Raw genomic sequence first — 17,475 nt, 5'->3', positions numbered from 1 at the left:
TCAAACACACAATCTTATTTTTTATTAGTATTAAAGTGTCCAAAAACGTAACATGACAAATACTAGCAAAAATAATCTTTGCATTTTAATTCTGATTTCTCATTGCTATAGGTTTAAAAGAAAGAAGTTTCTTATGGAAGAATGTTACAGTAACATGTAGCGAGTGAGGCCTTGCCCGCGCACCTCACGCAGGCGCTGGCAGTGTCTTAGCATGCTCAAAATGCTCTGGAAACGTTTGTCCATCTTCATCTGTCCTATTTCACAAAGGTCGTTCTCCACTACAAAAAAATGGCCTGTTGGAGATAGAAGGGAAGGGGAGGGGGAGGGGGAGGGGGAGGGGGAGGGGGAGGGGGAGGGGGGGGGGGGTTCGAGAGCGAGCAAGATTAATTTCCAACCTGCATACCAAATCTAGTTCTATCAACATGAAAAAGTACTGTTAAGTAGCAGTTGTAAGGTTTATCATCATGTACCCTTAGTATCCTTTGTCTCTGCCTCTTTGAAGCGCTGCTGCAGTTGCCTTTCATGGTTGTTCAAGTTCTTTGCTGGCTGGCGAAGGATCTTATACTTGCCCATCACAGCTGTGTTAATGATCTGCACCGTAGTGTTCAGCTGGCCATATGTTATACGACCTTTCATGTACCTGGAGGGACACAGTGGTTGGAATGAGCATAAATAATATTTTGTTTAACAAAGTTTATAGTTCCAAAACCTAGAAACGAGTTCCTGGTTCTCTCGCTCAGAATCTATAGTTTCATGTTTTTTTGGGGGTGGGTAAATGCCTGAAATAACAATCTTAAGTGATCTTAACATTTTAATTATAGTATCTCATCACAAATCTTAAATGTTTACCCAGTAGTAACTAACTAGACATATTGCTGGAATTCCATTGTCAAGACATACGTTTAGTGTTAAAAAGGCGTGATGTACGGTACTTCAGTTTGTGTGATGCTACACACTGAAAGAAGCAGATCTACAAGCATGTGCTTCAGACTGCAGCTTTAAGCCCTCCACAGGTATTCTACTCACGCAGGGATGCCATCATATTCTGGCATGGTGATGACCTCCATCTCCTTGATGGGACGCTTAGTTGGCTTTTTAATATGCTCTTGCTTCTCGGCTGGTTGCTGCTCGACAGGTCCTTTCTGACACGGCGGCGGTTCACTGACCCTGGAAGTTCAAAAACATCCATGATCACACGTCATACTTTCTGGAGGGCAAATCCCATTATCCCACTCTCCAAGCACAGGTGACAGATTTACACATTAAAAAGATAGCAATCACACATTTCATTATTTTTGGCCAATCTACATCCCTTGGTGTTATACCAACCATAACATAAAAACACAAGCAAAACATTTTGATGTTGCCAAGTTGAGACTAATTCACCCTTTTTTTGTTATTCAAGAAAGTATATCTGGGTCCAAACATTACACATTATAGACTAGACCGATTTCACCAATTTATCGTTCCTAAACTTGCATGTAACAATTAGAAACACCTTTTATTTAACCAATAAGAGGTCTTACTCTGGCGCCTTCTTCCTGGGCATGTGTTCTGGTATATTGTCCTGTAGATGTCGTCCATCTTTCAGTTCATTCTGGAAGAACATCTTCATTTCCTGAAAAAAACCCCCAATATATCAAAAAATGCAACAAATGGTCCAACTTTAACATAAACTTTGATAAACAACATTCATTAGAACAATGGTTTTAATTTTAATCTCTGACCCCAATCTAAGAAGTTAGATGTCGAGTTAAGTGGTCAGATGGGTGGACTGTGAAAACATTCAATATTTTCAAGTGGGCCCTTCCCAAGGGTCCCCAAATAAGGGTCCCCAGATGCTTATTATGCAACATTATTTTCTCACTCAACAGCTGTACAGTATGGGTATCAGCATATTTTTAGTTAAGACCATTTTATTACCAAATATTACATAAAGAGGAAAACATTGTGAAGATAACCGATCGACAAGCTCACAACGCCTTGCAGTAGATTTTTCACAATATGCATCTGTGGAACTGAGTCAAACTAATTGCAATGTCAGGGTGCAGGGATTTAAATTTCAATGAAATGGGTCACGGGACCGGGACAGTATTGCATCCCAGGACCCCCGGAGGGTGACATGATTGCATCCTTTCTCAATTTAGTGAGTCTAATTTAGCCATACCAAGGGGTTGGGTTGGGAGTCAGGACAAAACGTTAAAGGAGAATTCCATGCTAGAAGGCTTTCTTACATTTCTTTGTAGTTGTTACGTCCCCACCAAAGAGGTCCAGGTGTTATTTTGTGCAAAAGCTCCTTATTGGCTATTTCCCCTACAATAAGCCTTAAATGAATTGCATTGAATGGGAATTGAATGGGGCTATGGGGTGTTGTGCTAATTCGCTTATTTCCATCGCTCAAAATTATAATCTCTTTGTATATATCCTCTCTTCATAATGTAAATAATATCCCAAGCGGCACACTTTACTACTTCTTTCGATGGAAATAAGCGAACTAGCATAACACCCCATAGCCCCATTCAATGCAATGCAATTCATTGAGGGCTTATGGTAGGGGAAATAGCCAATAAGGAGTTTTTGCACCAAAAAACACCTGGACCTCTTTGGTGGGGACGTAACAACTACAAAGAAAGGTAAGAAAGATAAGAAAGCATTCTAGCATGGAATTCTCCTTTAAGGTAAACCGTTGTCCCGACCTGACCCTTTGGTGTGGTTTGGGCTATATGGATGCAGGATATTTTCATCACTGAGGGTGGTCCTCAGTTCAAATATCATTATTTTAGGTTGGTATGGGAATCCTTGCATTAGTTGACATTGACACTTCCTCAAACATGTTGGCTGTATGTTACCTTCAAACGTGTCAGTTGAACGTTTTCTTCAGCCACACGTTTTTCAAACTCATCAAGAAGTCCTGCTATTGTATCTACATCCATCATGATTTTTCCAATCATATTTCCTGTTTTTGAATGAGAGCAAAACAAACCAAAAAGTGTTAATGGCTTTCTGTACTTCTGTCTACACACATTTATAATGTCTTTATAAGATACTTTCTCATACCATCAACCGACAGCTCCAGCATGTGTTTTAATGACGATATCTTGTCATTTAGATAATGGGTGTAATCCTCCAAATCACTCATATTTCTGAAAGAACAGCATGTGTCAAGCAAGGGTTGGATAATAAACTTTGGATAGCATGATTATTAAATCACAATGTAAGAAAATGTCTAGCCTTGGACCAATACTATCATAGATGTCTGACTTTTACTTTCATATCTATTATTATAAAAAGGCTGGATAGTCTTGAGAATCCACAAAATTGTAGGCACCCCACATACTGTAGATATAAATGATAAATGGGGATTAAAATTAACAGTGTGTATGGATTAAACGGGAACCCCAGGCTGATTTTGTATACCGGGTTATGTTTTCCGTGTCTGGTTAGAAACTACATTAAACCTTTTTGTTGTTGTTGATGGAATACTAAAGATTGTACAGAGGTACGGTTTACAATTATTGATAAAAGGACAACACAAAAAGCACTAACTGAACTGGAAAACAAACAACTACAAAAGTACAAAATTAGCCTCCATCTAGCCTAAGCCTAGATCTAGCCCCATATGGAACCATCCTTCCGCCTAGAGGCCCTAGCCTAGATCAAGGTTTTCAAAGTCCTGCCCATGGCTGCAGCTGCCATCAAGGCGCTAACTAGGTGCCACTTCCCATCGACAGCCCATTCATCCAAACAGAAAAGTCCTATCTAATTGTATTAAATAGCGTCAAACTCACCAACATTGCAGCTGTATTTCAGTTAATTATCCTCTTACTATCTGCACAAGTGCAAAGTGTTTGTTTAATAAAAATCCACTGTAGACCTGTCAAGAAATTCCTTGCAGATGCTTTCCCTAAGTGTCAGAGTTGGGAAGCGCTCGTTATCAGTACAGCTGCCTCCTGCATTATGTGCAAAACAGGTGGTACTCATGGGCTGTTGAGTGATAGTCAACGAGCACTTCCAAACTCCAGCACTGACAGACAAATCATCTGCAAGGCATTTCTTGACAGGGAGTAGCTCATAACACATGTCTACACAGTGGATTTTTATGAAACAATTACACATTGCAGATAGAGGATAATTCAAGCCTTTCGTACAGCTGCAATGTTGGTGGATTTGACATCAAATGTTAATACAACTTTTCTGTCTGGATAAATGGGCTGTGTATGGGACGTTGCACCTAGTTAGCACCTTGCTGGCAAGATGGCAGCCGTGCGTGCATATGGACGATCAATTCTACTACATTGGCTTTATGGAACATTCTAGTTTTAGGATCATCCACACTAGGTTAGGATCATCCTAATGATCCTCGTCGCGCATACAACTGACATTCTACATATTGTCTGTCTTTATAAGTTTGTAGAAAAAGCACATGAAAGTTCAGTTCAAAACAATTCTGCGGATTTAAATTAAATCCCAAGAAAGCATGTGGCTTGTTTTGTTTGGGGTCCTTTGTACTCATTTCATCTAGAGATTCACAGGCACAGCGTTGTGTGTGAGCTTGTCGGCTATATTGGGGCGGCTTAACTTTGCATCGCCACACAGTACATACAGTTGCTAACATTAGCTCAGCTGATATCAATTTGCTGTGATTAAAGTCGTTCGTCACTTCGCCAGCAGCAAAAAAGCATTTCTGCTGCATGATGCACCCATAACAAACACAGTAACAACTTACATGATGAGAAATTGAGAATGTGACCGCAGTTACTGCTTTAAGTCAATGTTGTTTTCTTGTTCGAAGATTTTAAACGCAAGTAGCTTCCGGGTAGCTTACCGCGGCCGCTGTGACGTTTCCGCTTCCTTCAAGGAGATCAAGGCTGCGTTGTGTTTTGGCATGCCGGCCTGTCGAAAGGGTGTAGCTATGGTGAGGAAGGCACTGTTTACATTTTTATATACTACAAACCGATGTTACATACTCTTTTACAGTAGGTGGCGGTATGCACCTTTATGTTGGTTGCGATCCGCCATAAAACTCAGAGAAGAAGAAGAAAAGGTAACCGAGGGTTCCGAAAGTAGCTAGGCATCCCCGTGAGTTTACTTTACGAATATAAATGACCTCTTATGCACGCGTCTAAGATTTCACACTAGTCACTTCACGTTTTATATTAAAATATAACCACGAAAAGTGTTCTACATGATCAATAACATGTTTCACCGCTGTCATGGACTATAAATGTGATTTGGAAATTGACTCTCCAGCGAACAGGCACTCAGACTCGGGGTAAAGTCAAGAGTCGACATTCTTTCTTGTCGACTTGTGCTTGATATTTTATGTTTTACAACGCTATGCTACACAAAACCGAGGTTCAGGGGACATTTATAGGTCTGGTAAATGGTAATGATGTAGGCCTACTTATGCCTACTGTGCATGTTCAAATATGTTATATGGCTGCATTTAAGCAGTGCAACTAATAACAAAATATAAGTTTTGTGTCTGATAGGCTAAAACCAACTCCTCCATCCCATTAGACTGCCTGCCTGTTAACTGCACTCGGTGAGATGGAAATGACGTTGACTGTGGATGGATCCATGCCAAGCTGTATTTTGTCTGGTCTGGCCTCCAATGCCTCCATGTCCACTGACAAGCTACAGGTGAGTTCAGATATGAGATGTTTTTTTTTTCTTTATAATGTTACACACACATTTTGTGTAATATTTGACGCATTAAACCAGCAAAGCATCTGTGTCATTTAGCAAGATTATACTTTTGCAGAAAACTCTTAGGACATATAGGCCTAGAGTTTTTAGAACAGTGGTTCTCAAAAATAGCAGATCTACAAGCTCACAAGCTGCCGTGAAATAATTTTGGGCCATCAAAATTATATATTTGTACAAAAATAATACACCTGAATAGAATTCAACAGAATGAGTGAAATACAATGTAAAAAATACAAATACATACAAAACCCCTACATAGCCATAGGCTTCATACATGTGCAGATAAATGCGCATAGAATTACCGCCGGTTGGGGTTGGGGTCGCGAGTTTGGGAACCCATGATTTAGTGAGCAAAGTTTTTGTGTGTGTTTTTGTCAATATTCTTTATATTTTTTAAATTTGTGAGTGGAATTCTTAAACACTTATACACCTAGGTAGTTAAGCTCTATTAACTATTTTTGCAAATCTACATGCTCATAGCGTGTGGCATTGTGACGATCTACAATGAATTGTCTACAATGACAAGCCCAAAAGAATGGCACCAGGTTTGGTTAACCTTTTTCAACCCTGGGCATGAAGAAGTTCAAGACAACATAGGATACTGTTCAGCATCAGCATTTCCTTTACTTAACTGTAGCAACTCAGTGATGACAGTGAATGGATTAGAGACTTTGTGATGGATGACTGTGTCAGTATCTATTCATATCGCTGGTGATGGATGAATTAAGCACATCAAGGGGGACGATTGGCATGCTGTGGATAACAAAAAGGGTAAAAGGTAGTCTATTTGAAACCACTTGCAACTTGCGACTTGTAGTGACTCACAGTCAGACTCTCTCAGACCCTTGTACACGTGCACATGCACGCATCGACACATGCACACACACTATGGATTAAAACAAAGGTTACATTGTCATTGACTTTAAACCTGAGAGGTAGCAAGACAAGCCAGTGACACTATAAAATAAACTCTGTGGATGACATCATTGCTGGCTTTCTATTTCAACCCCTTTCATCCCTTAATCCCAGTCACCCACCATAAAATAGTTTGAGCATCTCCCCAGTGTTTTAATCTTTAAAGTTGGACATGTATATCTGAGGAGCAGATCAGAACCCATGGTGTTCCACCTGTAAGCCTCAGACAAAGCCAACTCGGATGGTGACAACTCCTGACAATAAACACAATTTGTGTTACAAACTTTGTGTTACAAACTATTTTGTTGTTTTTCTTCTTTCTAATGATTTGTTATGTGTTTTTTGTCATGATTTGTCACTGAGGCCTTTCCACGTTCTGATTTCTGATAGATGTTTTATTAATAGACTCTTTATTACTGAAGAAAAGGCGGCGATCCGAGCACTCTTTTGTGTGCCCTTGTATTCTTTCAAAGTAGTGACGTGGGGTGCCCACCAAAGTGTCCTTGAGCTAGACACTAAACCCCTAATTGTTCCCAATGAGCAGGTTGTGGCCTTATATAGTCTCCTCTGCCATTCGGTGTGTGAATGGGTGAATGTAACGCTCATTATGAAGCGATTTGGATAAAGGCGTTATACAAATGCACCATTTACCATTATTGCGACTGTAGATCGCATTTACTTTGAAAACCTGCATCTATGTGTGTTAGTCACGCCTCCATATATGGTCACACGTCGCCAAGTGACATCACACCTCCATATATGCTCATGCCTCGTGACATCACACCTCCATATATGCTCATGCCTCGTGACATCACACCTCCATATATGCTCATGCCTCGTGACATCACACCTCCATATATGCTCATGCCTCGTGACATCACACCTCCATATATGCTCATGCCTCGTGACATCACACCTCCATATATGGTCACGCCTTGTGACATCACGCCTCCATGTGACATCACACCTTGTGACACGTCACGCCACCATATATGGCCATCTCCATATATGAAGATCACGACACTGACCTCATCTAACCCTGGAAAACCATACATGGAGAAGACTGGATCATCACCTAGATCTGACTATAAAACTCAAACTCTTAGATCTCCATATATGGAGCTGACCTGTTCTGAAATTCCATATGTTGATCCTTCCCACACCCGTCCATCCTGTTCTGACATTCCATATGTTGCTCTGACTTCATCAAACCCTGTACACTCAAGACACGCTCCATATATGGCTAGTACAGAATTCATTCCATATGTTGATCTGACCCCCCATGCCAAAGCGCCAGTGCTCGCCCAGAAGGCAGATGCGTACTTTGCGTACACCCGACCTCGCCCTCAGGGCGTCTTACTATAGTGTAGTATATAGTATATACTAGTGCAATCCTCTGGAACAGGTTGATGACTACAAGTATTTGGGTTCGAGGACCGTTCGCCACCAGCGGTATTAGTTTTACTGAGGTTAAGGTTAGGACTACGTTCAGGGTTATAGGCATAGTTTCACTGAGGTTAAGTTTAGCAATAATTTTAGGTTTAGGCATAGTTATTAGTTTTACTGAGGTTACGTTTAGGAATACCTGGTGTTGACCGCTCCGAGGTCGCCAGATTAGACCCGGGGCGAGCGGGCGCGCGTGCGTGTGTGTGTGTGTGTGTGTGTGCACACACGCGTATTTATGTCCGAGAGGGTTGGGCAGTGTGCCTAGAGAACGTCTTGGGTGTCAGGCCTTTTGGAAAATGCTATTTCAGTCATGTGTAGCATGCCAAGCAAAGGGGCTACCAACAGTAGCTCAGATTACACACTCACACCGTGTGATTGATGGCTGCACACGTCAGAGGAGCTACCCTGAACCCCCTCGGGTGTACCTCTCCTCTACCATGCTGCTTTAGTTCCGTCTTCAGTTGCCTTGTGATATTGTCAAGATTGCTGTGGTCATCTGTGGTTCTACCAAATAGTCCCCCCCCCCCCCCCTTGATCTAATCTGATTAGTTGCGTTGGGTGCTATTTGACCCCATTAACCCTGGCGTCTCTCTTTTGTATGTTTTTTTGCATGTTGTTTAGGTGGGGTGGATTACACACAGGGTTATATAGAATAATATAATTGTATTGTATAATTGTACTGTATTGTTAAATTCGCAGACGACACAGCTATTGTTGGTCTGATTGAGGATGATGAGATAAGCTATAGAAGAACAGTGGACGAGTTTGCCGGTTGGTGCAGGAGTAACTTCCTCCAGCTTAATATAAAAAAAACTAAGGAGGTCATATTGGACCTTAGGACTGGTGCCCATGCACACCAGGAAATAGTCATTGGTGGGGATGGGGTAGTGATGGTGGACGAATATAAGTACTTGGGTACAACGATTGATTCCAAGCTGACATGGAATTCCAAGACTCATTCCATCTACAAGAAAGGTCAGCAGAGGCTGCATTTTATGTGCAGACTGAGACAGTATAACGTTGAAAAAAATATCATGGCACTCTTTCATCGATCCTTTGTGGAGAGTGCATTGACATTTTGTTTTGTTTCATGGTATGGCTCATTATCACTGGTTAATAAGAACAAACTCCATAAAATCATCAGCGTGTCCAGCAAAATAGCTGGGGTACGATTTGAGAGTATGACCTCAATGTATGAGACCCGGGTACTCAGGAAGGGGAAAGCCATGCATTACTAGGGACAACACACACCCGTTACACAGCCAATACCATCTTTTACCATCAGGGCGACGGTATATGGTACCTTCCCTGCAGGCTAGGGCCTCAAGATCGTTTGTTCCCATAAGTATAGGACTTATGAACAAGCAGGCCCCATCTCAGTTCCGTGCATAGAGTGTGATGTGATGCCTCTTGGAACTATGACTGGTGGCCTTCTGTTGGCACTATTTCTTTATTGTCTATGTACTGTCTGTGATCTGTTTGTTTGCATGTTTTATGTATATCCTGATGACTGCTGTGCACAAAACAAATTTCCGAAAGGACAAATAAAGTATCTATCTATCTATCTATCTAAATTATACAACAGTTCAAAATATATATTTTTGGGGGAATGAATCACACAAAAAAAAGGAGATTAAGATTGGTTGGTAAATATACCATAGTGTATACTTTGTTGAACGGGACCCCCCAGGGCTCTATACTAGGTCAGCTCCTTACCTCCCTGACGTAAAATCTCGTAGTCAAAATAGCCTATCTACAAGCGCATTCATACAGGTTGACACCTGTTATTTCCTGTGACCTATAATTTCGGGAAAAAAACATATTTTGTTCCTAATACCTGCGTTCTGTGTGGATGCATTCATGACACTATAGACACATACCTGTGGAATAGTAATGTATTATCCACATGAAACCTATAGCATCCGTATTCTGGGTTTGATAGAATAGTAATGTATTATACACATGAAACCTATAGCATCCGTATTCTGCCTTTGATAGAATAGTAATGTATTATACACATGAAACCTATAGCATCCGTATTCTGGGTTTGATAGAATAGTAATGTATTATACACATGAAACCTATAGCATCCGTATTCTGGGTTTGATAGAATAGTAATGTATTATACACATGAAACCTATAGCATCCGTATTCTGGGTTTGATAGAATAGTAATGTATTATACACATGAAACCTATAGCATCCTTATTCTGCCTTTGATAGAATAGTAATGTATTATACACATGAAACCTATGGCATCCTTATTCTGGCTTTGATAGAACGTTTGAAATGCATTGAGACTTGTGAGCTTATATTTTGGTCTGAGATTTGGTGTAGGAGAGAAGATGTTCTGTCCTTTTGTGGGACCCCAGTCAATTAAGTATAGTTTATACTTTATATGAAAGGTGAGATGTATATACAAGAAAAACACAATAGCCAATTATGTCCTGCTTCACAGTGCAAATTGCTGCAGCACAGCCATGCAGCCATCGTGATCGATTTTCACGTTGCGTTGCATGCTTGCTGACTCAGTAAAGTGTGTGCGTGTGTGTGTGTGTGTGTGTGTGTGTGTGTCCTGAAAACGGAAAATGTTCTGCCAAAGTGAAATATTGCTTTAACCTTCCTCCAACCCCGGCCTCCCCTTCCCAACATTCTCCCATCTACATGCACACATAAGCACGCTCTCCTGTCTGCCTCTCACCCTAACCCTCTTCTCTGGAAAACACACACAACACGTGCATACAGTACACACTTCCTCTTGCCAAGCTCTCATGCACATACGCAACACTCCAGCTCCAGTTGCAGTGGATTTAAACACCGGGCTTTAATCGTGCTTCAGTGGATCTCTTCTATCAACAGATATGGGGAGCTTTAAAAGTCTAAATCCACTGTTCACTTGCTAATGGTGTCCCATCACTCATTTTCGGTTCTTTCTTGACAGGTCAGATAATATAGTAGATTTCTCTCGCCAGTGTTTACTCTCTAAATCTCAACCACTAAGGGCCCTATCTTGCAGCCAGTACAAATAAAGTGCAGTGCATTTGTCTTTGCTATCGTATACATCTAATGCAGCTATCATTTTTGTGCCCAGCATGAGCGTGCAAGTACTGAGATCAGCTGGGTATATGTATGTAAGTCAGTGTACTCCTCCGGCCAATAAGGGACCACTGTTCTTGATGTGGTCTTTCTTTTTTAAATGTATTTTAAATTTTACCACCACAACTCTGAGAGGGTACAACACCACATGGAAACACATTTGGTTTAATTTGTACCCTCTCTTGGACCGTTAATTCTATAAGCGTAGACATATGTTTAATCCATATATGAACGCGTCGTTCATATATGGACACAGTGTGTCTGTGAAAAGCTGATCTCTGGCACCGTTGGAGGACGTTGTGAAACTCTCGATAGGAAGGACCTCTGCCCCAAATGTTTCAAATCGCGCATTTCATTGTGGCACTATAACCGCTCGCATCATGTCTTGGCATATAACTCTTGAACTGTTTGGTCGTATACATTTATTTTCCCCTGGATTCCTTGGATCATGTTTCAACGTAGGCCATGACCATTTTGGCGCGCCAATGCACGGGATGCAGTATCTGTCTAACCTGACTCCGCCAGATTGCGCAGTACTGAGTTCACAAGTTCCCTCCTCCTGCCTGGATCTGGGATCTCTCAGGCAGAAACGATGAACCCAGAAGCAGCGGGACAAAAATCTGATATCTCCATAATCATTTTGAGTTGTAGTCTTGTTAGGTTGTGTTTACATTGCGCTGTGGCACAGCTTCAATATGTCATAAGTCTCGCGTTGATCCCGCCTCTAGCGGCCCCATACAGCCGCGTATCGCTCCGGCCAGAATTCTACCGGAGTACACCCAGCTGGCAGAATGCAAATGTTGTCCAGCAGGGGGAGTGGTTCTACCAGGCTAGTATCTGTCATGTTCTGATTTAAATAAAGAACATCTGAGAATGAGCATTTGATTGTGTTGAGCACAATTTCTTTTTTTTGAGTGATGCAACCACTCCAAGGAACAGCAATGTCTGTGTTCACCTATGTGACGTTAACTCATTCATCGCTTTTAAGAAGTGCCAAAAAGTCCCTAAGTGCCAGTCTCTATACATTTTTTTATTTAATTTAAATTTTCATTTTTTTTTTTGGTCCAATGTTATACCCGTCTGAAAAAGACGATAAAGACGTCGTTGGCGCTGTGGGAGTTGCTAAAAAAGGAGTCAAGTAGGTCGTTGGCAGACATTGAGTTAACCTACCTATGTGACTATGAGCACCAGTATGACTATGAGTATCAGTAGGGGCTCTGTTGTGCCAGAAACAGAGATAGTGCTGCACTGTTGCCTGCTATTGAGAGAGAGAGAGAGGGGGGGGGGGGGGGGGGGAGAGAGAGGGGAATTGCACCACTCAGTTCACACGGGTGTGATTTTTTTAATATAAAATGTATTTTGTATACTAGTAAGCGCACACACACAAGGAGTCCCAGTACCTTCCCCCCGAAACAGGTGAATAGGGCGCACCTCCAAAAGCGTTTTAACCTCTGCCCTTAGGGTCACCACAAACGTGAACAGTTCCACCCTAGGATGTATAAATGCTATTTTCCTCCCGGCTTCCTTGCGTCCTGACAGCTGAAACCCATGATGACAGCCCTGGCTAGGCAACTACGCCTAGCCAAGGCTGGCGACTTACAAGTGTGAGATCAGACTATATGGCATTTACCCTACTAGTCAACACACAACGTGGGTACATAGTCACACAAGTAGAGTTAAAGACAACAATGTTATGCTTCAAAGAAACTAGCATACCCGATAAACGTCATTGCTAGTTGGAGGGCCACTTGGAAGTAAATGCATGTTGCATCAGTGTTGCCATGTCTACCTATTATAAGAAAGTTTGGGCCTGTTTTTCTCTAAAGTCGCTTGTAAATAAAAGTTATTTAAACCAGTGCAAAGTATTTTATGACCCCTGTATGGGGTTCCAAAAGATATTCTTTACTTTTTTGTACATGTAGATATAAAGTGCTCATGTGGCCTCGTCGTCGCTTGTTATATTTGTACTTTGTACAATTTGTAGCAATTTGTAGCGCTTCATGTAGCGCTTCATCACTGGTTAATCATCACTGGTTAATCATGTACTGTAAACCAACAGACAAAATGTTTCAATATTGCATATTAGCTGCTGTAAATGGCCTGCTAATCTTCCTGTCGTTTAGACGGCATGGGCAACACTCGGTGTGACCTTTTCTCTGTCTCTTCGTCCCCTGCTACCTGGAATAGTTTTTGTGCTGTAACATTTCTCTTAACCCGCCAGCTACAGTAAACGGTCACATTTAACTCTGGATTTAACTGTATACCCATCACAATTTTCAAGATGAAATCCAATCCGCAGCCCCTGTACTGCATCTGTTGAATGTAAACTGTAGGCAACACGAGACGGGCCTGAGCGTAGTTTCCATACCAAGAGGATGTTCTGTTAAGCCCCCGGCGATGACACGTATGTCCTCTCTCTCTCTTCCGACCTCTTGTTTGTCTCCACTTCCTATGTTTTTTGTATTGTTGTTAGACTATGACATTGGTTCTCAAACGTTTCACCCTGACGAGCACGTAGGAGCAGAGAACTCGGTTCCACAGTTAAATATTTCTGAGGTATTTTAAAAATTCTTAAGTCTTAAATCCTTAAATATATATACAATACCATTACTGTATACACCTGCTGGTTGGGTGAGAAAACAATGTTGCACTTTAAGCAAACGGTTATTCAATTTAAAGAACTTTACATATCGTTGCTGTCGGGAAGAAACCTCATAACTCCATTTTTGAGGTTTTTGAAAAGTAGATAAAAGTGCTTTGGATAACATCTTAACTACATTGGACCCTCAAACTGTCTGCTAAAGCAACTAACTCCACCACCTCTCCCCATCTCATGGAAGTAATTGACAATATATAAAGTTACAATACCAACTTTGATGAGGCTGTATTGCTTTGGTTTAAAAATATAAGATTTTCTTAATTTCCTGAAAAAGATATATTTTTCATTTCCTGAAAAATGAACATTTTGGAGTTATGAGGTTTCCTCCCGACAGCAGAGATATAACATTTTTATTTAAAATAATGTAATGAGATGAAAACAAGTTGTTTGGTATAGAGTTTGCAACGCTTCAGCCAGTCAGGGCTCAAAAAATAATACCAAGTGGAAGTGGTATGTCTTTTGTCTTTTGGCGTCACATGAACTCACTTCCCAAACTCATTCTCAAAACCTGCCTTGTCTGAGTCATTAGCGATGGTACTATATAGGAACCATAACCTAGTAGTAATGCAGTACTTGACAGACCACACTGGACTATGTACAGTATATGCCTCTCGGACTCAGGGGGGATGTTCTAAACCAGGTGCGTTGGGCTAACCTGTCTGGTGGAATCAGACATTTCATTTATCTCATAAGCGCCGGGACGTGCGCGTTGGATTCATCGCTGTCAAAATAATTATATAGCACATTTTATGCATTGAAATTAAAGCAGTATAACAAAAGAGAAACAAATATAATAAACATTAAATAAAGAAATAGAAGTACGGCATCACTGTTTTATGCCTCAATCAACCAGTTGCCGTTTACATCCGTGTCTGTCCAAAGTTGTGTACACTGTAGTATATTACTACCGGTATATTTAGAAAGGAAGACTTTGAAGAAAGTGATATGTCCTCAAGGCATTCTTGAGACATCGTGTTGACAATGTAACTTGGGACAAACTCCATGTGACCTTGACCTTTGACCTTTCTAATCAGTTACATCCTTGAGTCCAAGTGGACATCTGTGCCAATGTGCCATGTAAATTCCCCCAAGACGTTCCTGAGATATCACCTTCACAGGGTTGAAAAGGGTTGACTGACAAACCTACGAGAATGCTGTAGTAATACCACTCTCTGCTCTAGGCTGTTGCCGGCCAGGGAATAAAAAAAGAGCAGAGCAGGCAGATCAAATTATCACTTGAAGAACAGGTGAGGAGGGTGGGGGGGGGGAAATAATATATATATATATATATATATATATACTAGGGATGCACCGAAAGGGAAATTCTTGGCCGAAACCGAATACCGAATATGGGAAACAGTTGGCCGAATACCGAATAGCCGAATACATCTTTGTTGTAAAGCTACCTGATTATGGCAAAAGACATGATTATGGCAAAACCTAACTTAAATAATAAACACTTATGGGTCCATTGAAAAACATCTAAATAATTGGAGGCTTTGTGATTAATTAATCTCAATTAGTCACATTTGAATCGCATATCAATAGGCCTATTTGACCTGAGCCGTGAGCTTTTTTTTCAACATAAGCATAGGCAATAAAAACAAGTAGTAATAATAATAGTGATAATATTATTTATATAAAGTTGAGTACTTAAAGACACTTTTCAAGGAGAACATGAGAAAACAAATAAAAACAACTTTATTAGAGAAAAACTAAGACTATGGAATAAAATTAATTAAAGTGGAATGAGATAGCAATATTCCAGAGGTGGGTTTGAATTTATAGGTGGTGGCATGTCTTTTTTTGGTGGCATTTTTTCATTGTTAAAGCTCCAAATGATATTCCCATTCGTCTTTGTGTCTGCCCGTGTAAACGCAGCAGCGAGTGTGAGGGGTTGGGGAACGGATGCAAAGTACATAGTGTTAAAACTAACGTTAGCTCCCATGCTAGCTACTAGCTTCCCTTGTCAACAGAACACCACCACAGATCGGGTGGAAGCTGCTAATATCACGTTGCTTGTGCCCGTGGATGGGAAATAAGATTTAGAAGGCTATGGAATCGTGGATGAAAGCACAGATATGTGCAATACAGTTGTGTCGGATCTGCTGATCTGCTACTGCCCGTGACTGCTGCTCGTGTGTTGTGTTGCGACTGTCGCTGACGGCTGAATGATGCATACCGGTAGTTAAAGAGCGTCATAAGCATGCGCCCTTCCTGCGCTGAAAGTAGCAGATCTACAAGCCATCTACCCGTCGCAATGCATAGCGCGTTGGGCTTGTACATCTGTGTTTTCCTCGCAGTTTAGTTCGATTCACAACTTTAGGACCACTACTACTATTCGGTGATATTTTTCGGCTTATTTGAGCCGAAACCGAATAGGCCGAAAATACATTTTTAGCCATTTTCGGCCGAATATTTTCGGTGGCCGAATTTTCGGTGCATCCCTAATATATACAGTATATACACTGTGTGTGTGTGTGTGTGTGTGTGTGTTTGTGTGTGTGTGTGTGTGTGTGTGTACACACACACACACACGTCCATCTCGTTGAATTAGAATATTGTGTAAAAGTTCATTTTCTTCCGTAATATAATTCAAAAAGTGAAACTTTCATTCTCAATTTGTTATACATACATAAATATACAAGTATTTAAAACCTTTTTTGTTTTAATCTTGATGATTATGGTGTACAGTTCATGAAAATAAAATAAATCCTATCTCAGAAAATCTATCTCAACAAATTAGAATAGACCACAAAAAAATGATTTTTTTAAACGAGACATGTCGACCATCTGAAAAGTATATTATTAATGTATGCAGTCAATACTTTGCCTGGGCTACTTTTGAACAAATTATTTCATCAATGGGGCGTGGCATAGAGGTGATCAGCCTTTGTCACTGAGGTGTTATGGAAGCCCAGGTTTGTTAGTTCAGTCAGACATACTCGAGGGGGTTCATGCCGTGCTCAAAGGCGCATACTATACTCAAGGGGTTAACATGCTGCATTACTATGTGGGCGTATAAGTGTGTGCAAGTCCCATCAGCCATTCGCTGATGTGGCAGTCAGCTGACCAATTGGGCGGGCTACTTCAGCTCACTAGACTGCATGCTCGTTTTTTTTGTATTGTTGAGTGTCATGTCTCACACCTTCCTCTTAACAATACTACTAGATTCTCTGTGGGGTTCAGTTCAGGCCAGTTGGCTAGTCAGTTAAGCACAGTAATACGATGGTCAGTACACCAATTACTATAGTTTAGGCTCTGTGGGCAGGTGCCAAGTGCTGCCTGAAAAGGAAGATCAGCATCAACAGAAAGCTTGTCAATGTATAGAGGCACACAGAAGTGCTGTAAAATATCATTAAAGATGGTTGAGTTGAGACTCTGGACTTGACAAAACACAGTGATGATTTTGGCCATGTTATTTGCTGGTGTTAATCCACTGACAGTGAAAACTTAACAACCTTTGAATGCTTTCCCCTGCCAAGAAAGAGAAGATTTAAACTTCTGTTAATAAATGCCTTTGTGGAATGGCAAACATGGTCAAATCTGAGTTGCCACAATGTATATATATGTAATTGTGTGTGTGTGTGTGTGTGTGTGTGTGTGTGTGTGTGTGTGTGTGTGTGTGTGTGTGTGTGTGTGTGTGTGTGT

The 17,475-nt window shown here is 41.0% G+C and overlaps 1 protein-coding gene across 1 annotated transcript; it reads right to left on the bottom strand.

The window, feature by feature from the left end:
* ska1 (spindle and kinetochore associated complex subunit 1) lies at positions 1–8,223 on the bottom strand. The gene is made up of 8 exons (XM_080760776.1): positions 8,210–8,223; positions 4,826–4,893; positions 3,058–3,143; positions 2,850–2,956; positions 1,527–1,618; positions 1,027–1,167; positions 471–640; positions 1–293 (listed from the first exon to the last, which is right to left on the bottom strand). The coding sequence occupies exons 2-8, from the start codon at positions 4,885–4,887 to the stop codon at positions 145–147; spliced, it is 807 nt and encodes a 268-aa protein (XP_080616902.1). The 5' UTR covers positions 4,888–4,893; positions 8,210–8,223; the 3' UTR covers positions 1–144.
* Positions 8,224–17,475: the final 9,252 nt, after the last annotated feature.

This window comes from Protomyctophum bolini (genome assembly GCF_963924005.1).
Source record: "Protomyctophum bolini genome assembly, chromosome: 4".
Lineage (NCBI taxonomy): Eukaryota > Metazoa > Chordata > Actinopteri > Myctophiformes > Myctophidae > Protomyctophum > Protomyctophum bolini.
Note: the sequence above shows the minus strand (reverse complement) of the source record. Positions and strands in the feature narration are given on the sequence as shown.

Excerpts from the sequence above, each read along its gene's own strand:
- ska1 (XM_080760776.1), bottom strand. The coding sequence starts at position 4,887 with ATGCCAAAACACAACGCAGCCTTGATCTCCTTGAAGGAAGCGGAAACG. Across the intron at positions 1,619-2,849 it reads TTCAACTGACACGTTTGAAG|GAAATGAAGATGTTCTTCCA; the intron begins GTAACATACAGC and ends GGTTTTTTTCAG. Across the intron at positions 1,168-1,526 it reads CCCAGGAAGAAGGCGCCAGA|GGTCAGTGAACCGCCGCCGT; the intron begins GTAAGACCTCTT and ends TTGAACTTCCAG.